Genomic DNA, 24,261 nt, shown 5'->3' on the forward strand with positions numbered 1-24,261 from the left:
TTGGCTTTCTGGCCTGCAGTGGCCTCTGGTGACCCCCGGAAGCCTTCTTTTAGTCCTTCCCACACTCCCTGAATGACCTCACCATGTTAATGGTTCATCCATCCTAAATCTTTGTCTTTAGCCCAGACTTCTGTCCCCTGGGCGCTAGCCATAGGACAGTTCTACTCTGACGTCTCCCAAACTCACCCTGTTCCAAGTGGCCACAGTCAACCCAGGCCGTTCCTCCTCCTTCCTCTCTTGTCTCAGCTGTTACCCTCCCAGCCACCAGTGGCTCCAGCCGGAAACATGGTCACCACTGTGGATACTACCTCTTCTCCCTTACCAGCAACGTGCAACCTTAGTCTTTCACAAGGCCCTCCCTCCAGGACGGCTGCTACAGCTTCCTTCTGCACTAGTCTACCTATTTGCAACCAAAAAGCTGACACCTAGACCGTCCTTACCACCCTCTCTTTAAACATCTGTCAAACACAGAGCCAGATCCCAAGGGCCTGCAGACACATGCCCAGTGACCCGGGCCTTCCCTCCCTCCTTCCACACTGCCCCATGAGGCTGCTCACCACGGCCCCTATGATGATTAGGCTTCGCTGTCAACTCGAATCCTTGTGAGGGATTCAGAAGTGGTTTAACCAATGGAAGATTATGAGTGGCATCATTCCTTTTTTTTTTTTTTTTTTTACGTTGTACATCGTGGTGCGCACTAGGCTCCGCACCACGATGTACAGCGAGAGCTGGGTGTGGTGGCGCACGCCTTTAATCCCAGCACTTGGGAGGCAGAGGCAGGCGGATTTCTGAGTTCGAGGACAGCCTAGTCTACAGAGTGAGTTCCAGGACAGCCAGGGTTACACAGAGAAACCCTGTCTCGAAAAACAAAAACAAAAAAGAAAGAAACGAGTAAGAGAGACTGAAAATAACTAAGCCCGAGCAAGGATTTTTCTGCTCCCAGACTGGATACAATGTATCTGCTCCCACTCAAGCCTTCTCCACCATCAGGTACTGGATCCCTCGAACCAGAGCCAAAATTCTTATGTGAGTTTTGTTTTGTTTTGTTGGTTTGTATTTTATCCCAGTAATAAGAAAATATGTTCAACCAGGAAAAGCTAGGCCATATGGAGGAACTGCTGATCCCGGATCCCTAGTGGACCTTGCATGACCCTTTCTGACCCAGCTTAAGGCTCTGTAACCCTGATTCCTTTGAGTACCTCAAATTCAGCCCAGTGGCCCCTAGAGTGTTTCTCCTGGAATACCTGTGACATCTGCTGGTGAACTCAACTTTCAAAACTCAGTCCTTTTATTAGCCTCCTCAGAGAAGGCTTCCTTGTGCTCATGGCCCCACTGTTATTCAGCCATGTTTATCCTGTCCTTGCTCAGGGTCTGGGCTTCAGCAGAGGCAGCCCTGGGGAGAGGCTGATGAGGCACTGGCTGGGGCCTGCAACAGGTGATCCATCCGGTGGTAGTCAATGATGCTCCGAAGCTCAGCTCAGCAGGGCCTATTCGGGAATTCCATACTGCATGGCCAAAGCCCACCCCTGGTTGTCCTGTCCTGCAGGCTCGAAGTGTTCCCTCTCCTGCTCCAAACAGACAGGCATGAAGCATGGCCACCTGCTTTCCAAGAGAACCCAATAAATGAAGGGGAGCCAAGGGGTATTCTATCCTCAGAGCCCCCACCCTCTGCTTGGTGCCAGATTAACTCTAAGGCAATGTCCCTGGGACCTGTCCTACTGCTCCTAGGAGCTTGCTATGACCTTGGACTGTATCTTGAACACACAAGCACAAATAGAGTTGTTTGCTTCTTCTTGTTGGTTTTTTTTTTTTTTAAACTCTGGTGTCTCCTTTTCTTTACAGGATATTTACAAACAGGGACAGGTATTAGCCACCAAATGGGCTGGGAAGAGGGGGCAGTGCTAAGACGCGCCTCAGCGCAGGGAAGGAGTCCTGAGGAAGGGCACGAGTATGACCCAGTTGCTCTGAAGGGCCAGGCAGTTCCAAGCAGGTCCAGATTCAGATTGGAACTCAGGCCAGGTCAGTAGTGGGTGAACCCAGATGCTTAGAGGCCAGGAGCAGGCGGGTGGCGGCACTCTCGGACTCTGCCAGCAGCCTCTGGTTGTTGTGTCTGAGGCTCCGAACCTCCTCCTCCAGGGCTGCCCTGTCCGCCTTCTCCTAGGTTGAAGAATGGTAGTCAGAGCCCTTGCCAGGGGCAGCCCTGTGCGCCCCCGTCAGGCTCTCTCCTCACCCTCTGCAGGTCCTCCTGGAGCTTCCAGAGCATGGACTCGAGGTGAGAGACCTTTTCTGACAGGCTCCCGGGTTCTGGCCTGAGGACATGGGGTCAGAACTCAGCGGAAGCAGTGCAGGCTCCCAGACACTCCTGACTGATAATGAACCCAACCCTGTCTCCTGATACGTAGGTGTCTGTGGATGCAGAGCCTAGAGAGCGTTCAACTGCAATGGGCAGGCAGGGAAGGACACACACACAGGAGGGGATGTGAGGGGTATGTGAGGGCAGAAACCTTACTCAGAATCGCACTTTAAAGCTCCCTTGGGGTCTTCGCTCTCTGAGATGGGTTGTCCTAGAGGAGAGAGAGAGAGTGGGCAGGTCTGAAGGGATAAACATTGTCCTGGCTCCGCTCCCCTGGGCCCTTGCGGCCTCACCCTCCCGGGACAGTGACTCCAGAATTGTGTTGCAAGTGGAGGCGATCTCTGAGATGGACTGCCACTCATCCTCCAGGGTCTCACTGCCGGCTTCCGACATAACTGCAGGTCAAAGGAGAAAGGCTTAGGGAGGGCGGGGGTGGGGGGAAGGGGCTGGAACTGGCTGTCTTCTCCTCCTGCCCTATTCCCTGGCTCCAGACTCACTCTTACTGATGGAATTCCGCAGAGACAAGGTTCGGGGCAGGATGGAGGCCCTCAGTTCTGGGGCTGAGTCACTGGTGTCTTCATGGCTACTGGGGCTTCCTGACTGGTCCTGGGGGCAAAAGTGAACAGCAAGGCTGTAACACCCAATGTCACCTCTGCAATGAATCTCCAGAGCTCTGTTTGTTTTTGTTTCTGCTTACCTGGGAAGGGGGTGTTTCTCTGTCAGTACCGGGTGCAGATGGGTTGGCAGTGGTGACAAGGAGGAGGTCTGGAGTGGTGTTGGGCAGGACTGGAGCCTCATCGGACAGGGAGCTAAGGAGGGTAGGGGTGACTCAGAATGGAGAGCTGCTTTTCCAGAGCTGTGCTTTCAGGCCCTAAAAGGCTGGCCCAGTGAGTGTACCTTCGAGACGACAGGGAGTTGTGGCTGTGCAGGAATTCTGTCCTCTCCTCAGTCAGATCCCCAGGCCCCGGAGGACTGCTGCTGTCTTTCAGGCAAAAATGTAGCAGCTGCTTGGTGGGAGGCAATATGACCAACTTCCCAGTTTCATCCTGTACTGGCTCTGGGGCCCCCCGCCGGCTGGGTTCCTTCAGAGAAAGCATATACAGCTCCGAAAAGCTCCTGGAGGGTGGGGGTGGGGCAGCATCAGGTAGGACCCTCCATCCCCTCCACAGCATCCACCCCATCCCAGCCACTGCCAGAGACATCCAAAAGGAAGAGAGCTCCAGGCATCATGACTCTACAGCACACAAATATCACTGTTAACCTTGTATCCATGGCTGCCCCTGTATCCTTTGTATCCATGGCTGCCCATGTATCCTAAGCAGGCCACTCTCTCTGTTTTCCCTCAAACATACTTAAGAGTATTTACAGTTGAAACAATGTAATGTAAATCCCTTAGCATCCTCAGTACACTGCCTGGAGCCATCCAGCCCATGCTTCTCTTTGTTTTTTATTAGCACACATGCCAGTCTTTGAAACTCCTATCTGCTAAGAATAGTTTTTAGAGATCTTGAACTATGTATTGATGTGTATATGTGTATTTACGTGGGGAGAGGCCAGGCACATGTGAATGCAACACCTGTGGAGACCAGAAGAGGGTGTGAGACTCCTGGATCTGGAGTTACAGACAGGCTGTCAGGAGCACCGTGTGGGTGCTAGGAATCCCACTCAGGTCCTCTGCAAGAGCAGCAAATGCTCTTGATGGCTGAGCCACGTCTCTGGCCTTAGTTCTTAGATGTTTAAATAATTTAAAAGGTATTATTAGAGTACTTCATGACATGTAAAAATTAAACAGTCTGAGCATAATGTGTTTCCACTTAGAATGTTTTTGACCTTACACTGGGTTCCCTGTAAGTAACCCCTTCACAAGACAAGGAGCATCCACATCAAATCCTAAAATTCCAGCTCCATGGTTTTAGTAGATGCTGGCATACATTCATTTTCCTACAAAAGAGTCGAGTGACTGTGGCAGAGTAGTGGCTCCAAAAGTCAAAAGTATTTACTGTTAGGGGTTCTATGGGAAAGTTTGCCTGTATTGGGTTTAGAATAGGAAGTGATCAATTCGTGTGTACTTGGGGTGGAGGGGCTAATACACTGAAATAATAGAAGGGGCTATTTGACCTTTAGAGAGGGAAAGCATGAGCTTAAACACTTTCAAGTCTAGATGAATAACGTATGATTCAGAGCATGCTGATGCTAACACGGGAGGCACAGAATGGGCCAGCCGCTGAGTCCTCCTACCCCCCCCAGCCCCCACCCGGTGCCCTGACCTTCGCGGCCGGCCGCTCTCGTCTGGGGGTAGGACCGTGACGCAGACCTTGGGCGCAGAGCGCAGCATCTGGGCAGCAGCTTCGGGACCCAGCTTGGGCAGCGTCTGGCCGCAGACTCGCAGCAGACGAGCTCCAGGCCGAAGCCCTGTGGTCTCCGCAAACGTGAAGCGCTCCACGTGCGTGATGAAGCCCTCTGCATCCACCTCGAAGCCCAGGCGACCTTGGCCATCTCTGGGCAGCGCTAGTTCTCTGGTCTCACACCCGCGGCTCACCAGCTGCATGGAAAGGCTGGGTGAGAGTGTCCCTTGGGGGCGTGGCTTCACAGAGGCCCCGCCCTGGTCCTGCCCCTGCCTCGATCGACTTAACCCGGCATGCCTGAGGAGCCCTAGCGACCTACCTGATAGTTGTGAATTCGAATTGGAGACTCTGAGATTAAAAGTCACCTGTGCAAGCCCCTTTTCCCCGCCCCACCACAGCAGCCTAACGGAGTTTCCAACAGGCTCCGCCCCCGACCAGGGGACCTCAGTTTTTGACACTGGCTCACCTGCAGACGTGCCACGACTTCGCCCACGGCTTGCCCTGGGGCCCCGTCGAGCCGCAGCGTGATCGCCTCCCCGCGCCCGTGGTACAGATCAAGTTGGTGCTCTGAGAAGGTCCAGGCCAATACGTCGCGACAGGCACAATTGAAGACCACGCGGCCGTCGCGAGGAGCCACCAGCACCAGTGTCTCTGCTGAGATGCCCAACAAGCAGGGCACCTCGGCGTCGTCCGGACCGCTCGTTTCAGCTCCCGCTGCGACCCGCGCCCCTGGAGCCGCGCGTACGCCCCACATCAGCGCACCCGCCGCCTGTAGCTCCGCGCCTGGGCTCCGAGGGGTTGCCCGGCGCCTACCCCCCAGAGATGGCAGGCCGAACCGCGAAGCCGAGTCCAGCGAAGTCGTGGTCACTTCATTAGTAGCCAGGTCCTGCAGGTACTGTTGGCGTGTGCGTGTAGCCATGGCGTGGAACTGGCGTGCATGACCAGCCGCTTGCTCACCATTGAGTGCCTTAGCCAACAGAAAGGCCCGGAAATCGGCATTGGCTGCAAAGGGGCCTCCGCCTTCTGGCAGCGCAGGCCCGAAGGCAGGAGTGTCCTGGGTGCGGCTCACTGCCACCCTGCGTGGAGGAAGGCTGTAGTGAGGGAACGAGAGGCAGAAGGAGGCGAGGAATGTGTCCAATCATCGGTGCCTATGACCTGAGATCACCCTAGCACCCACCTGTATGAGGTGTGTGGGGTGCAGGGAGCATGTGCACGCACCACCAAGAAAACGTGCTGGAAGTGAGAGCGGATTGTCGTTGGGCAGAAGGGCTTGCTACCCGGCTCCTGGAACACGATGGTCACAATATCGTTCCCGATATGACGCTTCCTCAGGAGCTGGTGGTTAAAGGTAGGCAATGAGAGGTGAGCTTTGTGCCCCCCCCCAGTCCCTCATTTAGGCACGGCAAAGGTGTCAGTGGTTCCCCACCTGCACCTTATAAAAGCCTGAGGAGGGTATTTGCGAAGGTGGTACAGCCAGGGGCGGGAGGGGGCAGTGTTGTTGGGTTCAGCAGAGCTCAGACCACCGTTCTGATATTAAGCACTCAAGTAACACCCGCCACTGCTTCCCGAAAGTCTTTGGCCTGGCCCAACTCCTCACACACCTGTTGCTGGTTATTAGGCGTGTAAGGCAGCATCGTGGACACGTGAAACATGATCTCATGGTCTTGGTAGGTGGTGTAGAGTGAATGTGTGCCCGTGGAATCCGCTGTAGCCAGACAATTGGGGACACAAAGAGAACATGGGGAGTGTGGGTGACTTCAATGAGTCTTAAACTTACTTCTATGTCCCAGCCACCAGCTATTGCCTAGGCCACGAAGACCAAGAGCCCCATCCTTGGTAAATTCCCTCCCCTCTCCTATAGACTACAGCCCCACACCAGGGTGAAGGGGAATCAGTATAGGGGAGCTGAGATAGAACGAATCCAGAACTAAGACTTAGAGGGAAGCAGAGCAGCCCCCATTCTCAGCCCCAGCCCCCACAGCCTAAGGAACGCTGATAAAGTTCTGCCCTGCATCTCCAGTCCGTTGGGGGGGGGGGCGCTCACTTTTGGTATCCAACTGGGCCCGGTAACTTTCAAAGCCTTTGAGTCGCACCACATCACCCAGCAAGGTGAGGAACTGCATAAAGGCTGCTCCGGCTTCCTGGTTGTTGTACATCTCTTCCTCAGAGCCCTGGCCTGCCCGGCAGTACAGGATGCCCACCTTGCGTTGGAAGCTCAGCTGAGGGGGTCATGGACAACAGAAGACAAAGGCTTCAGTACCCTGCCAGCCCACCATGTAGAGAATGGGAAGAGCTGGCCTTTGGGGCTGGGCTGCCCTGGTAGGAACTCTGAGCCATTTGGGCATCTTTGCCCATCAAGTGCATTCTACCTGCCCTCTCCTTGTGCTCATGAGGGCAGGGAGGTCATAGGGAGGAGACAGAGGATTTAATGACTTCTCCAGCAACAAAAGAGATGACTCCCAGAAAGAACCCTATACACCAGTGGGTTCTCAGCCTATAGTTGTGACCCTTCTGAGGATCTAACGGCCCATTCACAGGGGTTGCATAGCAGCAGAGATCCTGCATGCCAGGTGTTTATGGTACAATTCCTAAGGGTAGCAGAATTACAGTTATGAAGTGGCAATGAAAATAATTTTTGATCAGGGTCACCACACCATGAGGAGCTGTAGGAAAGGGCTGAGATCCCCTGCCAAGCATGGTGCCCACATTCCTGTCCCCCTCAGCTCAAGGCTCTAGTGTGCTGGCACCCCAGCCCTCTGAGGTTTGGAGTCATTTCTGTTCCCTTCCTGTTTGTCTTTTTGATAGGCTATAGTACATAGTCCAGGCTGTACTTAAACTCATATATAGCTAAGACTGGCCTTGAACTCCTGATCATTTTGCCTATATCTCCCAAATACTGGAATTCTAGACATGTACCTGCATCTTTTGTTTGTTTGAAACAGGGTTGCTGGAAAGATAGCTCAGTGGTTAAGAGCACTGACTGCTCTTCCAGAGGTTCCTGAGTTCAATTCTCAGCAACCACATGGTGGCTCACAACCATCTGTAATGGGGATCCTATGCCCTCTCATGGTGTGTCTGAAGGCAGCAACAGTGTGCTCATATACATAAAATAATTAAATAAATCTAAGAAAGAAAGAAAGAAAGAAAGAAAGAAAGAAAGAAAGAAAGAAAGAAAGAAAGAAAGGTGGTCTTGCTATGTAGCCCAGGCTGGCTTTGAACTCACTGCAATCCTCCTGTCTCAGCTGCCTAATATGGGGATTACAGGCATAAACCACTATGCCTGGCTTTTCTGCACATTCCTCTCCTAGTGTTTTCCAGTTGCAGACAGATATGCCCTACTGACCCCACTGAAGTAATCCCATGCCCCAGTCCCCAGCTCTCACCTCCCTCCTTCACAGCTAACCTCTGTGGCTGAGGGCTTCCTAGCATGCCTGAGGTCCTGGCTTCTGTACCTCAGGGGAGGGGTGTATGTATATGTGGGGGCTTGCAAACCACAAAACCCACAGAAAACCACAACTCCCCTTATAGACTACATATATATGCCCTATCCTGGCACTCTTGGCACTGTTGGCCCTAATCCTGGGGACAACAGGAACCTCATCTTCCTTGAAACCCTCTGCCTATGCTTCCCTGCAGATTTTGTCTTTTCTCCCCCACAGCTGCTTCCAGCTCAGACCCTTTCCCCAAACTCCAGGTCTGGTTCACCAGCTGCCAGGGGTCTTTGCCTCCGTGCTAGGACTAAAGACATGCACCGCTACACCTGGCCACATCTTGACCCCTCAATTACTATGTCTCTGCCTCTATCCCTCCTCCAGAGTCCCTGGGACCCACAACATAACACAACTCCCAGGGGCCAAGAAGCTGGGGATCTTGCCCTTCTTCACACTTTTCAGGGGGTCACAAAGTGTGAGCCGCCTCATCATTACCTGTAACCACCATGACCACCATGTCTAATCTGAACAACAACCACAGCTTTGGGCCTATTTTCTGTCCAGCCTACGTCCTATGTGTGCCTCTCAGATCTGTCTGTCCTGAATCCTTCTGTGCCTCTCAATATCTACAAGACAAAAAAGAAAGCCTCCCCATGCAAGTCCCACAAGCCCTCCACCCACACAGAACATCATGCGACATGCAGAGATCTCTCTAAATCATTATTGTAAGAGCCACCTCATCAATCCTGCCTGCCCAGAAAACAGGCTCATGCTGGTCTGGGGGCTTGTATGTTTTCCAGTGTGAAACTTTGGGTGCTGTCAGTACCCTCTGTGTGGCCTCTAGGCCCCCCCCCAATCCTCCAGTCACTGAACCCTGCAGCTCCTGTATTTTATCAGGGGCTCTCTGCCCACATCAGGGACAGCAGCGGTTTCAGCATCTGTTCTAGGTCTGACACTATGAAGGGATGAGATGTATTTATTCAATGACCACTGGAATAAACAACACAAAGGAGAGCCAGGGCCAGTGAGCAACTCTCAACACAAGGTACAGGACCTCCAACTGGCTCGAGAGTCTGAAGTGGGACAGGAAGCTCTAGGAAGCTTGCCATGTGGGGAGGAGACCAAATGGGCTGGGGGAAGAAGAAAAAAAATAAAGACAAAAAATGGTGAGGGTGCTGCATAGCAACAGGGCCAGCCATACTGTAAAGACGCCTAAGAATTGCCTTAGGCTTTTCTGTTTTTGTTTGTTTTTGGTTTTTTTGTTTTGGTTTGGTTTGGTTTGGTTTTTGTTTTTTGTTTTTTTTTGTTTTTTTCAAGACAGGATTTCTCTGTATAGCCCTGGCTGTCCTGGAGCTCACTTTGTAGACCAGGCTGGCCTCAAACTCAGAAATCTGCCTGCCTCTGCCTCCAGAGTGCTGGGATTAAAGGCGTGCGCCACCACGTCCAGCTTTCTGTTTTTTTTTTAATGCAGAGTCTGAGCAGGCCAGGCTGCAGCCCCAGATTCTACATTCCTAACTTGCTGTGGCTGCTTTACAAGCCTGGTTGATCAAACAAGTCTCCGGTGACCCTGGATCCTTCTCTCTGAAAGGCTGGATGTGGGTCAGCTCTCCTGAGGTCCCGTCAGATCAGGTCAGGATTAGGGAGCAGGAAGCTAGCTAGTTAGGGGATGAAGTTCAGCCCATCTCCCCGGGATGCTGTGCCCTCCTCCCGGCCACTCACCACTTGCTCATCCAGGGTGAGCAGCGTGCGGGGCACCTTGGGAGAGGCTGAACCCAGGCGCAGGCAGCTGGGGCTCAGCCGTGGAGCCACGTGTTCCAGAAGCTTCCTCGGAGATAGGCCCCTCGGGGGGCCGGGAGGCAGTGCGTCCTCCGAGATGGTGCCGCGGAGGGTCCGGAGCTAAGGATAGGATGTGGAGACATTCAGTTTTTGTATAGGCTGTGGTGGAGGAAACCCGCCTCCCGAGCCTGTAATCCCAGCCCACCTGCGTGGTCCGCACGATGACCCGGTAGCTGTGTAGGGTGCCCCCTCCGCTGCCCTCTTTCTCCTCCCGTCGCAGGCTCACGGCCACCGGACCCAGCGCCTCATCCAGCCCAAAGAAATTCTGGTGTTCTTGGGGGGGGGGGGTGTTGGTCGGTGGCCTTTCAGTCAAACCCGCTGACCACCCTATCCCTTCTTGACCACGCCCACCACAGAAGTACCACCCTAGGTATTCTCTCACCAAGAGCTGAACCTGGGAGAAGTCCACTCCCACCCCAGTTTGCAGTCCCACCCACGGTTACACCTTGTCCCAGGACCGGGGAACAAATGCCTAAGTCCTCCTAGGTTAAATGCTGCCCTGGCTCCACCAAAGCTTAGGTTCTCCCTTTCAAGACACGGCAGCTTCTTTTCCTGGTAATGATGAGAACAGGGTTTCATCACACAGATAAGGAAATAGGAAATCGCTCACTGGCCTCCAGGAGGGTTATGAAGATGGAAGGTCACTCCCTGACTTCAGGTGTGACACCAGGGCTTGGCCTTAAAGAGGTGGTTAGAGTTGAGCCAACAGAGCCCAATTCAGCTCCTGCTCCCTTTTTACGGGGAAAGGCCAGCCCCTGAGCCTCGCACTGTATAGAATGTAGACCACAGGGACCTCTGACCCAGATCCTCCCCTGCCTCTCCCAGGCTCGCCTGCCCCTTACCTTTGCCATAGAAGTACTTGCGATAGTAGCCTGCACCCAGATCTGCGTGCTCCAGGCTGTAAGCTGTGGTCCGGGTCTGTGGCTCCTCCAGGACCGACACAGCCGCATTAGGCAGTGCAGGGGGCACAGGTGGGGATATTGGCCCACCCAGCCCTAGCTCACCCTCACCACCAAGCTCGCTCACAAAGCCAGGTGCCCCGAGCAGTAGATCTGAGGTGGTAGTCTGGCCCTCGGCTAAGGTCCCAGAGTTTGCCTCTGTATGGCTGCCTGTCCCCCGAGGTCGTGGAGCCCAGTCAAAGAGCAAGCTCTGCACATCATAGTGAGCAAACCACCGGGGTTCCAGCACTGGCGGGAAGGTGGGCTCTGGCTCCTCTGCTGGCAACCCTAGTAGTGCCAGTGGGTCAGTGAAGAGCCGAGTAGGGGTTGCAGCAGGGCGGCTGGCATCCTCGTGGCTGTGGGCACGGGCACGGGGGCTGGCTGGTGTAGCGGGCCGGACTTCACCAGCATCACTGCCACTGCGCAAGAGTGGGCCCCGAGCTGGCCTCGGCTCAAAGGTAAGTGGTGTCAGTGGGGGCCGGGCAGGTTGGCGCAGCTTACGGGCAAAGAGGTCATCGGTAGGTGCAGGGGCCATGCCCCGCCGAGGGCTCCCCACACCGCCGGCCCACATGGGCGTGCTCTGTGGGCCTGACTCTCTGGGGGCCGGGCCGCATTGGTGGGCACGGGTCCTTGGTGCCCAGCCAGAAGGCTGAGGTTTCAGTGGTTCCTGCACTGCAGGAGGAGGGGGCTGCTCAGATGGGCCTGGGGAGAAAACAGGAACTCAGGCCCCCAGCCCAGTCTTCCACCACCCCATTTAGCTTCCGGCCCCCTCCGGGACCATCAAAGCTGCTTCCGCTTTCCTGGCCACTTCCTTGTCTGCCTGGGGCTGAAGTTTCCAGCCCCCATCCCAGGCTTAGGTCAAGGCTGGGAGCTGAACTGGGATGCTTTGCCCCTGGGGGTGCTAGTGACTGGGTCTAGTGGGCACCGGGGCCTCCCAGTTCTCCCCTGTACACCTTGGCTGTGGAACTAGGCTCAAAGTGAGGGTTGCCACCAAATTCTGGACAGTTTTCACCGGGACGGAAATCAAAGCAGTCACTGGTGTCTGAGTCTTGCCCACTTGACAAAGGGAGGACGTCCTGTCCCCAGAGACCTTCCTCCCTGGTACCTCCCACTTCCTCCAGGGTCCCCAAGGAGCTGAGCACCCAAGGCCTCGACTCAATGCCCTCAATTCCCGCAGTCTCAATACCTCAAGGACACAGGAGCTCCTGGGGCAGCTGCTGCAGGACAGAAGCAGTGGTGAGAGGACTTCCTATAACACAGGAAGTGGCCCCAACTCAGCCCAGCCTCCTGCTTGGCTCCTATATCCTGAGGAAGGTGCTAGGGTCACAACAGCTCAGTCATGGGACCCAAGACACCTAAGTCTAAAGGACAAGACTAATACTAACCTCTTGCAGGTCACTGTGCCCACTCCCAGGGGTGACAGAGCCTGATCCCAACAGGACCCTGTGGATGCCTGTTTACCTGGCCTCGCATGCATGGACAGGGAGGTCTGAACCCAGTGAGACAGGTCACAGTGAGGCCCAGTTAAGATGAGCTTGCCTGAATTAGTTCCATGTTCAAACTAGAATTTGAACCTTGTCTCTGAGTCCCGAAGGCAGTGGTTCTCAAGCTTCTTAACTCTGTGACGCTGTAATACAGTTCCTAATGGGGCGGTGACCTCACAGCCAGAAAATTATTTTCATTGCTACTTCACCACTGTAATTTTGCTGCCCTTAAGAATCATAACATAAGCTGGGCAGTGGTGGCGCACACCTTTAATCCCAGCACTCGGGAGGCAGAGGCAGGCAGATTTCGAGTTCAAGGCCAGCCTGGTCTACAAAGTGAGTTCCAGGACAGCCAGGGCTACACAGAGAAACCCTGTCTTGAAAAACAAGAAGAAGAAGAACATAAATATCTCAAGTGTGACCCCTGTGAAAGGGCTGCTCGACCCTCAAAGGGGTCCCAGCACACAGGTTGACAACTGCTGCTTCTGGGCTTGTCAGAGCTGCACCTGTCTACTCTGCCCCTGTGTGCGTAGGAGTAAGGCAGCCTTGTGAGGGGAGACGGGAGAGGCTCAAGGTCTCACAGGATGTAAAGCTGAAACACCCAAGGCCCCAGGGACCTACTAAGTGCGGAAATGTGGTGAAACTACACTAGGCAGGTGCAAAAGGTGTGAGAAGGCCGAGCCCACCTCGGCATGAGCTAGGGATGGAGCCAACAGCTGGGGCAGGGGCAGGCCTCTGTTAGTACGGTTTTCTACAGAGGACAGGGAGCAGCTCCATAGTACCCCTCAGCTGGGTCTCCAGAACCAAACAAGAGCAGACTCCTCCTCAGGGTCTTCCTGTCTGTCTTCTAGGATAAACTCTGAGGCTGCACTTCTTGATTTCTTTGAAGACTGCTTGGAAACTGAAAGGTGAAGCCAACTATGTCCGTGTGTGAACTGTGCAGGCCCCAGGTCCATAGACTAAGCTGGGCACATGCAGGCTCAGACTGAGGCCACAGTGCGGGGAGGAGACCGACAAGAGAGGGGTCTGTGAGTGCCCTTCGCCATGAGCTGAGCCCTGGGAATGTGTGCAGCCCAGTCCAGGAGCTCCCTCTTGTTCTGGCCTTGCCTTAAGGGGTGTACTTGGGCTCTGCCCCCCACCTCTCATCTTCACACAAGGTCCATTGAGGCCAGGACATTCCTTGCAGTCTGTGTCACTGAGGGGGAAAAGGGGGGTGCCCCGCCCCCACAGATCCGGAAGGCCTGGCTGCCCCAGGAGGAGGCACTGGATGCTTCCCAGCACATCTGGAGGTCGTGACCCTATTTCTGTTGCCAGGGAGTGCTACAGATGTTTCCTCCCAGGCCAGACCCAGGATTGCAAAGGCTGAGAAAGAGGTCACACTGGGAAAAGGGGAGCCCCAGAATAGGGGGAGCCCCACACACTCAGCAGCAGGAGCAGCTGCCAGCACTGCTGAGAAAAGTCCAGAACCAATGAATCCACCCAGTGGAGCTCTGAATCTGCTCATGCAGAGGAGGGAGTGGGAGCTGCCAGCAGGAGACAGAACACTGGACGTGCTGACTCGGGGCTGGACTGGGGCAGGAGGTTGGGTGGGGTGCGTGTAGTGAAAAGCAGCCAATAGTCCCGTTCCTCCCCACACTACAAGGATTCACGTCCAGGCTACTTTGTTGGGTATCCAGCCCGAACCTGGTGCCTCCCGATCCCTGATCCCGCCAGTACCTCTTGGGCTCAAGCTGGCCACCGCTGCCTTCCGCACCAAGGTCCCGCTGCCTGCTCATACCGCTCCCGGCGCCTCCGCTCCGCCTGGGGGCGGGGCCAGGATGGAGGCGGTACGTGGTGGAGGGGCGGGACTACCCGGGAGCTGTCTAAGGCGGGAAGCACAGTGGGTGGGGACCTCCGACAGGAACCTAAGCAGCCCCGGACTGCCTGAAGTTCTCTGTCCCAGCCTTCAACTGCTCTTTTAACTCCCGGTCCTAGCTCAGTCAGTGACTTCACCGAGAAATGAGAACAAATGTACCTGCCTTCCAGACCAATTGGAGCGCTAGAGGCCACTTAGTGTCCAGCTGTGGCCCAGCAGACAGCAGGTATTAGAGCCAGAAACTATTTCACTCTTTAAGGGCTGGGCCAAGCTAGATAACCGATCTACAGAGGCTACCATTTATGCAATGGCGAACACCATTAAATCCAGCACTCTGAAGGCAGAGGCAGGTGGATCTGAGGTCAAGGCCAGCCTGATGTACATAGGGAGTACATAGTAAGCCCCTGTCTCAAAAGCAAAATAGAATCCTTTCTATTCACCTGTTATTTTCTTTACGCTTGGAACAAGTGAGGTTGAGCAGTCTCTGATCAAGATCAAGGCTGATGAATGTGTGAGCCACCTGGGCACAGAGGACTGCTTGAAAAGCAGAGGCTCAGCTCTCTCCTTTCTCCTCTCACTTCTCTCTCCTCTTCCCTTTCTCTTTGTCTTCTCTCCTCTCTCTCTCTTCCTCTCTAGCCTTCCCTGCCCCCGCTCTCTCTATATACCTTTTCTCTCCCCCCCCCCTGCATTTCTATAATAAAGCTCTTAAACCATTAAAAAAAAAAAAGCAGAGACTGGTGAGGAAGGCAGCCCATTCCACCTCATCTCCACTTGGAGGACCCAGCAGTCTGACCCCTTATCCCTCACACCCTTCTGACTCCATCCTCCCGGCCTTCGGCCCCTCTACCAACCTCACCTAGTCCCACAGAAAATAAAACTGCCAACCAAAATCAAAAATAGTGTTATTAATTTGGTGTCTCTGAAGCACAGAAAAAAAAAGAAAGAAAAATGACAAAAGAACGAATGAACCCACCCTTGCCACATGTCGGGCCCCAGGTCCAGGCTAAGGAGGCCAGCCTTGGGGGCAGTGCAGGCCCCAGAGGCAAACTCAGTCCTGGCCATGGGCTCCAATGAGGGACCAGCCCATGGGTTTGGCTCTTAGGGCCTGGCTAGGAGGCTGCTGCCTCAATTTGGGATATCCAGGCCACGGATCAGGGAGAGAAGTCTAGGTCACTCAGTTGGACCCTGAAGTAGCCAGATGTCAGGGTGCAGACCCCAGAGCCAGAGCCAATCAGTTTTGTAGTCCAGCAGAGTCCGAGTCACTGAGTCCTGGGATGCGATCCACAGAGGCCAGGCTGGCTCCTTAGTACTGATGCTCCAGCAAGGGCTGGGCAGCCGGGCTCTCGCGTTCCTCAGCAGGGACAGGCCAGTCACCTGGGGCACCGGATGGTGCGCAACCCTCAGGAGTACTGCTGTCCAAGCAAGGAAGGTCCTGGGTGGTTCTGGCAGGTGAGGCCTCAGAGCTGACATCAGGACTGAGGCTGAGGTCTAGAGGGGCCTATGGAAGAGAAGACAGACAGATGAGCAGATAAACTGACCTGAGAACTCCTGGGGTCGTCTCCTTCCACAGGCTCCTTACCTGAGATTTGGGGGTGCCTCCTTTGGGGCTCCCTGAGGCTGGCTCCCCATCAGGTCCTCCCAGTCCCTTCCGACCCCCCAGACTCCACTTCCCACTGGGTCCCTCAGAATTGAGGAGAGCAGGGCCAGAAGGTCTTGAGGGCCGGGGACCCTCAGTGGGAGCAGGTGAAGCAGGGGGTGGCCCAGGGAGCCGGGGAGGAGGCCACTGCAGCAGAGGAGGGGGCCGCCCATCACCAGAGCCACTGAGGGAAGGCCTTGGTCCCCAGCTAGGACCTGGTGGGAGGGGCTGCTCACTGCTGCCTGTAGGAAACAGATAAGAGCAAAGAGCTCAGCTGGGCCGCAGTCTAACCCTCAGGTTCAGCCCAGCTTCGCCTACTTACCTGCTGTATTTTCAGGCGTAGGGTGTGCCAAGGGGGGATGATTGCTGAGGGAGGTCAGGCCGCCACCCCCACCACAGTCCGAGTCATCCACATTTCCTCCGCTATTACAGCCAGCGCCACAGCCCTTATGAAGTCTGGGTGGAGAAGCGGGAGACGCATGAGGGGTCCAGGGTGAGGCATTGTGAGCCCTACAGAAACATCTAACATCTGAGTCCCAGGAGTCTCATCTCTTGAGAGATCCTGCTGCCTAGTTTATAGTCTTTTAAATACTAAAGCCCGCTCTAGGGGAAAGAGGGCCTCTCTGGGAGAAGGGCCCAAGCTCACTGACTGCAGGACTTCGTCTCTGTGACCTTGGAGGAAGCTGCTTCATCTCCGTGCTCCTGCTCCCTGAATCCCAGAGCACCGGGCCCTCAGAAAGCTTCCCAAGTTAGGGGACAGCCAGGGCTCACCTCTCCCAGCTGCGCAAGAGCCATCGGGCAATGGCACCCAGGCTGACAGGACCACCCCACAGCGCCCGCAGTTGGGGGTGGCTACCAGCCAGAGATGTGGTAAGAGGTGACACGTAGATGGGGTAGCCCAGCGGCTGGTCGCAGGAGGAATTGATCATGTTGCGGAGTGCCTGCTTGGCATTCTGGATGCTGCCGCGCTCAGGGTTGCGGTTGCGCAGGAACACCAGCTCTTGTTGCTGCCCAGCCCACAGCCCACGCACACACTCTCGGTTTACCTGTGGAGGGCCACACCAAAGGTCAGGGCAGCGACACCAAGGAAGGGCCCGGGCTGCGAGATGGGGTAAGACCATCTGCCCCACCTTGATGACTCGGAAGCTGAGGTGGCGCCTGTTGAGCATGATGATCTTGTACTCGTCAGAAGCGTCGTCCATGACGTGGCGCAGCGCCAGCAGGGACGGGGTGTTGCTGAGGATGGCACTGCGCCAGGCAGGGTCCCCCTCATGTGAGATGACCAGCCGCTCCTCATTGGCCGCGATGGCGTCATACAGGGCTGCTGGTTCCTCATACTCATCAGGAGATGTGAAATGGTCCTGGTAGGAGGAGAGGACAGAAGTCAGGGACTGCTGTCTTGGGGAAGGCGTCATCTCCCACACCTCGTACTCTGCCTGGCGCAGTCTTCCTACCTGGTGAAGCTTGAGGGCCATGCGAACCCCAGGGGCTACCACTCGGTGAAGCAGATCCATGTCGGCAAAGACCCACTCGTCACGGGGAGAGGTGATGCGGAAGTCCCCCTTGAACAGGGCGTGCAGGCCATAGAGGAAGGGCTCCAGGCTGGGTGGGGAGAAGGCATCAGCAACAGGGAGAGCCAGGAGAAGCTTGTCTCTTCCCCACAGAACAGCGCAAGGGCAGGCGAGGCCGGGGCTGCAGTCTCTCATCCCTGTGAGAGGAGCACACCAACGGGCTGTGGGGTTCTTCTGCTGCCTGTGGGCACTCACCTGGCAGACATACTGTGTGAGGCTGTTCCCAGGGCCCGGCGACCCAGCACACACAGGCCAAAGCACAGTGTAACCAACGGTGAATTCCAGTCCTGGTCCACAGGCTATGACACAAAGACCCCAGTCAGCACAGCTCAGTGTGGGACTGGAGTCCAGACTGAGAGTCACCAAGTGTGAAGGGAGTGACCAAGAGTCTGGGGTAGGGCAGACCTAAGGGACAGGTAGCTGACCTGGCTGCGCCGAGAGGCACAGTATTGGATCCATTCGAGGTGGACAGCGCAGAAGGACGGCAGGGAGAGGCCAGACAACCGGAGGTCATAGTCCTCGTCAACACTCAGTGAGAAGGTGGGGTCCGAGTCTGCGTAACCAAGGGCTCGCACAGGCCGGAGGGCAGTGGCGATGCCCTCATGGTTCAGCCAGGTCTCTAGCTTTGGAGAGCGGCTCACATAGTAGATGATGCTCTGGGAGAGGAGGGGTAGGTGTCAGGGGCAACTCCATCCCAAAACCCCAGCAGTGGGGAGAACACACTCCAGCCTGAGCCGCAATGCTTTCTGTGACGCCGCTTCTGCAGCGCAGCCGAGCTCGCGGAAGCTAAGCAGGTAAGTGCGTGCTTCCTCTCCCGGGACGGACGATGTGTGAGAAGCAGCAGGAAGCACCCCACTTACAGAGTGCTCCTGCACTTGGCAGCAGGATCTGCTTCTTGTCCTCTTCTTGCCATCCCTAGAACCCAGCCCATCTGTAAGGGGAATGGAGGCTCACACAGATGACAGTCTTGCCCAGTGTCACATAGCTGAGCAAACCCGGCTGGAATGGAAGGATACTGTGCAGCATCCACACCTCAGGGCCAGGAATGTCGGCTCAAACAGCACGCTGCCCACAAACCTGGGAGCCTGCCTGGCCTGAGTCACAGGTCCCTTTAGGCAAATTACTATGACAGACATAAGACCTTCTCTGAAAAAAGCCAGAGGCATACACTTTGTATCAAAGGGCAGTGTCACCTGCTCTTAGGGCCCTTGCTGGTGTTTGAACCGGGGTTGGGTAAGTGGAGAGCAGCTCTGGCGAGAGAAGTATCTGGCAAAGTTGGGACAGCAGTGGGCAGACAACAAGATTATGGGGTTCCATGTACCTCCCTGACCTGAAGCTGATGGGGTTGACCCTCTCCCTGGCTAAGTGGTGGAGAAGCCCAGGCTGAGGAGGGTAGTGTAGCTGTCCACATACAGAGAGTGCCCAGGCAATAGGGACAGCAGAGTGACTGTGGTGGGACATTGAGTGGCTAAATGCCTAGGCAAAATGGCCAGGGTATAGCTAGGAAGAGCTAATGCTCAAACAGATGTGTGCTCCTCTGGTGGAGCACATGGAGAATGGAGTGGATGACTTCATGGCAGCACGTGGTGCAGTGTGTGTGTTGGGGGCGGGGTGTGTCCTTCAACTCCCTACACAGATGTGGCCTTGGCAGCAGTCAATGAAAAAGTCTGGTGAGAGCTGGCTGCTGACTTAGGGCTTACTAAAAGGAGGCACAGGAATACATGATCTCTGGTCTCCAGACTGACCTTCCTGCTAGAGAGCATCTCTGAAATCCAGGCACCACCAAAGCCACTAAGAAAATCAAAAAAGCACTGTTTCTGGGTCAGGGAGGAGTGACCTGGAATGTGTTGATGCAGTTAATTTTTAACACTGTCATTGTAGTCTATGGCACGCCCTCTGTGTGAGTTCAAGGCTTTCTAGGAAGGGCTCCTGAATGGAGCACTCTCTGTAGTTGTTGGCCTGGGTACACGTCACCGGCCATGAATGAGGCTCGGGACCACGGTGCGTTCCTGCACGAGGCTCACTGCCTATAAGAAGCCTCAACTGATTCTTCAGCTGTGGTGGGGCCATCATACAGGGCCCACCTTTCCTAAGGTTCACTAAAGGATGCAAGCAAGATAACATGCAAAAACTGAATACCTCAAGGATGGAGCTTGGCTGCAGGTGGCTGGGAGCTGGTGGCTCTGTACCCAGAGCCTGCATTCCACCTGCTGCCCACCATCAGGTGATGCCCACAGGAAGGGCAGAACATCAGGGGAAGGAAAGTGCCTCAGCACGACCAGAGCTGCTCACAGGGGCAGAGTCTGGCACAAGACCGCCACAGCCTGGGCTCCTAGTACAGCTGCTCCCCAGCCCTGTACTGTCCGTACACGCTTTGCCCCTCCGTGCCTTTATCACATCTCCAGGTATCACTCTGCCCAGCTTCTTGGGTATCCAGGCTGAGACACACTGGCTACTTCAAGGGACAGTAAAACTGTCAAGGCCAAGCTCATTTCAGTGCCAACCTATGCCTGGCCACGACCAGTGCATAGCACTCTGGGGTGACCTGGACAACTGAGTGACCTGGGGTTGGGAATGGACCTCTGGACCACTGTGGCCTGCTTCCTAGTAAAGTGAAGGGTGGCACTGCCTTACAAACTCTTTCCTAGGAGTGGTTCAGGGACAAAAGGGACACAGGAATTATGGTCTCTCAGTTCTTCCAACACATGACTCTGAAAATATCCACACCTCCTGGGACAGAGGGACAGACTTGGGTTGCGTGAGTTTACCTTAAAAGGAACCTCAGTGAAGCAGGCTCGGCTAGCCCCAGCAGGTCACCAGTGTCTCGGGGCAGATCTTAAGCACGTGGGACCTGGACTGTGTGACACAAACCCATCACACTCTATGGTGGTTGCATAAGCTTGTTTGAAAGTCTGGTTCTCCCTTGGTGGACTGGTTAGGAAGGATTAAGAGTGGCCTTGTTGGAGGAGGTGTGGACTGGAGATGGACTTGGAGGCTTCACAAGTTCCAACCACGTGGATAAGACGTAAGCTCTCAGCTACGCATGCTCCCTGCAGTGATGATGTCACGCACTAACTCTCTCAAACTGTAAGCCAGTCCAACTAAATGGGTTTCTTTTATAAGTGGCCTTGGTCATGGAGTCTCTTCACAGAAACAGAACAGTAACAGAGAGACATTTCCATAATGCCCCTCCCTGTGTGTCACAGAACCTCATTGTTCCTAACATCCTACAAGCCTCTGTTTCTCAACAGGTAAACTGAGCTAGGACAAAGGAGGCAATATTCTAGGTTGCCTGAAATCCCTATAGTTTGTGGCCGAGCTCCTAACCTCACTGTGTCTCACCACTTCCGACAGGTCTCAAGGCTCTCTGGCCTGACTCGAGCTCCCCTCCCTCCCACCCAGGACAAGGCAGAAAATCTAGTGACTGAGATGCCAGGCCTGAGTCTAGAGCCTGGCTCTGTCACATTCTAATGCCAAAGCCCCAACCAATCACTTATGTCTACAGATGATGTGTGTCCGTTTGTGCCCGTGGGGATCAGAGGCTGCCATCGAGCGAGCGTCTTCCTCAGTTGCTCTCCACCTTATTTTCCAGGCAATGATTCTCACTGAATCTGGAGCTCCCCGCTGGGTTAAACTAATTGCTCAGTCAGGCCCTGGCTTGGCCTTTGGGATCCGAGGTCACGCCAGGATGTCCAGCTTCCGCAGGACCGGAGTTCAGGTCCTCGCGACCTCTGGATGGGAAGGCATCTAACCAGCCCCCCCCAACCCCTTTTGAGAGTCTTGCACATCCAGCTGGCCTTGAACTCCTCATCCTCTTGCCTCCACCTAATAAATGCTTCAATTATAGAAGCCAGCTTCTGTGCAGGGGCACCTTAGGCTTTTCCAGGTGTATGACAGTCTGTCCAGATCAGGTGAGGTGCCCGGCACAGACCTACCACCTTCAGGATACAGTCCTGCTTGCTCCCATGGTTACCCACCATGGCTACTGTTAGCAAGCACCAGCACTGTTAAGCTGGGAAAGGCTGGTAGGTTTTATTTTGGTACTGAGTTGAATCTAGGGTCTCAGACATGCTAGGCAGGCTTCCTACCACACTCCTAGCCCTGGACTGGTGGTCCTCAAGACATACCTTAGCCAACTGCCCCAGCTGGCACCAGCAGCCTGGAAGGGATCCATAATGTGCTGCCCACCCACCCTCCACACTCAGGGCCTGAAACAGGCCTTCTGGAAGGCACAATAGGGAGCTCCTACTCCAGGCACCTGCTCACAAGGCCCCCGGGGCTGTCTGATGGTAGCACTGTGAAGAATTCAAAAAGTGAGTTCTATGCTTCCCCCGACCAAAACAGCCATCCTGCACTCCAGCCAACAGGCAGCATCAGCACGCCTGTGAAGTGACAATTCACCAAGAGCGGCCTCCCAGCCCCGAGCCCATACCTTGACATAGTAAGTGACGAGGATCTTGCGGAGGTCAAACACCTGCAGCATGGAGGCTGCGTTGTTGTCACTGATGCTGTAGCCTTCCAGCACGTACTTGCTGGCTGTCACCTCCCAGGCCAGCCAGCGCTGCCCAAAGGCAGCATTGAAGGACAGGACCCGGGGCAGGTGACCAGGCTCACAGCAACAGCAGCCCTCATCTTCCTCCACACCTTCCGTGATGGCCTCCACCTCACGCTGCTGGCAGTATGTGCCTGTGGGACAGGGTTGTCTAGTCAGAGACACTAGGACAGTCCCTAGTTGCACTAGCAAGTGCCCAAAAAGCCACTAGACCCCCTGCCACTCAGCTCCTACCCAGACACCAGTAAAGGCCACTAACTGAATGGACTGACAAAATGAGACCCTTTCTCCTCACAATTCCAACTGCCAAAGGAGTAGGTCGGAGAAAAATGGGTCCAGTTCCCCCATTTATTGAGGCAAAACCCAAAACTTATAAGAGTGGCTTTCTCAAGGTCATGATGCTCATGGGCTGTACCTGGAACCTCCCTGGATGCCCCTTAGGGACTTGTCTTAAGATGGCACAGAACACATGAGCTCCTTTGAGCAAGGACACAGCTGCCTACAGTGCTGGCTGGCATGCTGGCTGGAAGCTGCCATCAGAGCTCAAACCTCAGCTTTCAGCAGTAATCCTCGGCTCCCTGTGAAGTCAAAGGTGGTGTGTGCATGTGTGGGGTGTCACTAAAGCATGGGTTGCCAGTGTAGGACACCTACACTCAGGAGGAAGAGAACCTTGCTTGAGATCACCCAGTAGCCTGAGAGCTGGATTCGAATCCAGTCTCAACATAATACTAAATCTTGTGTCCCAGCCCAGGCCTGCCCTCTCTGCCCCCTGCTAGTCTCCCAGCTCAGGCCTGTGGCTCACCCCGGAACTCAAGGCCACGAAGCTGGAAGGTGATGAGGCCATTGCCAACCTCAATGAGGTGCACTAGCGCGTTGAGGTAGTCAGAGGCCAGGACAAAGCAGTCTCCAGGGCCATAATTGCCCCAGCGGCCCAGCACCAGATCCCCACACAGTGTGTGCTGCAGCGAGCGTGTCAAGTGCTCATAGAAGATGGAGTTGAGGTTGTTGTCATCAGCGCCTGGGATCCAAAACAACATCAATAGGCAGGTGTCAAGTTAAGAGGGCACCCTCCAGGGGACAACTTGCCTGTGAGAGCCTGGACAAATAGCTACCCACCTGGGTTCCGGTCCAGCTGTGTCACTAGGCGAGTGTTGGAATGGTCCACACGTTTAGTGCTATTCAGAGAGAGCAACAATGTATGGGCCGGGGTCAGGCAGCTCATTAGCACATCCCCTGCCCAAGCTCCACCCTGGTCCTCTCTGAACCCACATCCCTGAGCTATGAGTAGATGCCACCTGTGACAGCTCACTGTAGCTGACAGATAAGGAAGCTAAACTTATGGACATGAAGGGACTCACACAGGACCACGAGGGAGAAACCTGGACAAGAGGGGTCTCCCAGAGGCCAGGCAGCCATGAGGCTTTGGACTGCTGCGTGTTTGTTTACCAGACTCACTGCCTTGAGTGTCCCCACCAAAGCCAAGCACTTGTCCCCTCTGGAGACCCTTTCTGGGTGCTTTCTGGCTAGGACACCAAGGCTTCACTTCCCTGCTGATCACCAGCTCCTACCTCTCATGAGACTTACTTGTAGTCCCTCTCCCAGAACTTGAGGGGCCTTGCGTAGGACATGATGAAGACTGCGCTGCCCAGCAGGGGGTTGAGTGGGGTAGAGAAGAGCCCTGAGAGCAGGGCCTGAAGGAACAGCATAGCTGAGTCTGGGCACAAGTCAAGGAGGTAACAGGCACATGGGACCGTCTGCCTCCCTCTCCTCTCTCTGCAGCCCACAGCTGCTGCTCTCCACACACACCCCACCCACAGAGGGAAACCAGAAGCTGGATACGTGGTACAGCGAAGGGCTGGGCAAAGGCATGGAAGGCTGAGCCCCAGGTGATCTGCCATGGTGCAATGTAGGTCAGTACAAAACGCAGCTTGTACAGCAGGTCCCAAAGCTACAGGGGTCAGGGTCAGGGTCAAGGTCAAGGTGATAAAACACACACAGTCACATGTGGTGCTAAGATCTACCAAGCCTCCAGACAACAGTCCCACTGGGTCGACTCTGAGACCACCCCAGCTTTTTCTTTCTAGACTTGGCTTGCAACACCTGAAGCCATGGCTCCAAAGAACATTAGCCAGTTAACTCCCATGATGCCTTGGGGGGGGGTCCTACTGCTCTCCCTAGTCCACATTAACTCCCATGATGCCTTGGGGGGGGGTTCCTGCTGCTCTCCCTAGTCCACATTAACTCCCATGATGCCTTGGGG

At 55.0% G+C, this 24,261-nt stretch overlaps 2 protein-coding genes across 11 annotated transcripts in view; both read right to left on the minus strand.

Annotated features, from left to right (window-relative positions):
- Positions 1-1,290: 1,290 nt before the first annotated feature.
- Sipa1 (signal-induced proliferation-associated 1) lies at positions 1,291-14,207 on the minus strand. 4 transcript variants are annotated; one of them, XM_029472775.1, is made up of 17 exons: positions 14,104-14,177; positions 12,090-12,117; positions 10,808-11,605; positions 10,111-10,238; positions 9,849-10,025; positions 6,743-6,917; positions 6,300-6,403; positions 5,876-6,033; positions 5,165-5,774; positions 4,621-4,895; positions 3,251-3,469; positions 3,051-3,162; positions 2,851-2,959; positions 2,647-2,748; positions 2,510-2,564; positions 2,231-2,309; positions 1,291-2,157 (listed from the first exon to the last, which is right to left on the minus strand). In XM_029472775.1, the coding sequence occupies exons 3-17, from the start codon at positions 11,472-11,474 to the stop codon at positions 2,011-2,013; spliced, it is 3,117 nt and encodes a 1,038-aa protein (XP_029328635.1). In that variant the 5' UTR covers positions 11,475-11,605; positions 12,090-12,117; positions 14,104-14,177; the 3' UTR covers positions 1,291-2,010. The 4 variants fall into 4 exon arrangements, with proteins under 4 accessions (XP_029328635.1, XP_029328634.1, XP_021007161.1 ...); XM_029472774.1 differs by having other exon boundaries at positions 12,090-12,208; positions 14,104-14,171; XM_021151501.1 differs by having other exon boundaries at positions 1,780-2,157; positions 12,090-12,120; positions 14,104-14,207.
- Positions 14,208-15,127: 920 nt separating this feature from the next.
- The window catches only part of Pcnx3 (pecanex 3), a 23,617-nt gene continuing 14,483 nt past the window's right edge, over positions 15,128-24,261 (minus strand). For all 7 annotated transcript variants that reach the window (XM_021151597.1, XM_021151595.2, XM_029472460.1 and 4 more), the window contains exons 23-35: positions 23,841-23,949; positions 23,586-23,715; positions 23,118-23,176; positions 22,804-23,019; positions 21,882-22,135; positions 17,875-18,105; positions 17,645-17,748; positions 17,333-17,480; positions 17,009-17,239; positions 16,650-16,924; positions 16,201-16,334; positions 15,822-16,120; positions 15,128-15,740 (exon numbers count right to left, since the gene is read on the minus strand). In XM_021151597.1, coding sequence (XP_021007256.1) covers positions 15,546-15,740; positions 15,822-16,120; positions 16,201-16,334; positions 16,650-16,924; positions 17,009-17,239; positions 17,333-17,480; positions 17,645-17,748; positions 17,875-18,105; positions 21,882-22,135; positions 22,804-23,019; positions 23,118-23,176; positions 23,586-23,715; positions 23,841-23,949 — 2,385 coding nt within the window. In that variant the 3' untranslated portion in view covers positions 15,128-15,545. The remainder of the gene's footprint in view (positions 15,741-15,821; positions 16,121-16,200; positions 16,335-16,649; positions 16,925-17,008; positions 17,240-17,332; positions 17,481-17,644; positions 17,749-17,874; positions 18,106-21,881; positions 22,136-22,803; positions 23,020-23,117; positions 23,177-23,585; positions 23,716-23,840; positions 23,950-24,261) is intronic.

Source organism: Mus caroli, chromosome 19 (genome assembly GCF_900094665.2).
Source record: "Mus caroli chromosome 19, CAROLI_EIJ_v1.1, whole genome shotgun sequence".
Classification (NCBI taxonomy): Eukaryota; Metazoa; Chordata; class Mammalia; order Rodentia; family Muridae; genus Mus; species Mus caroli.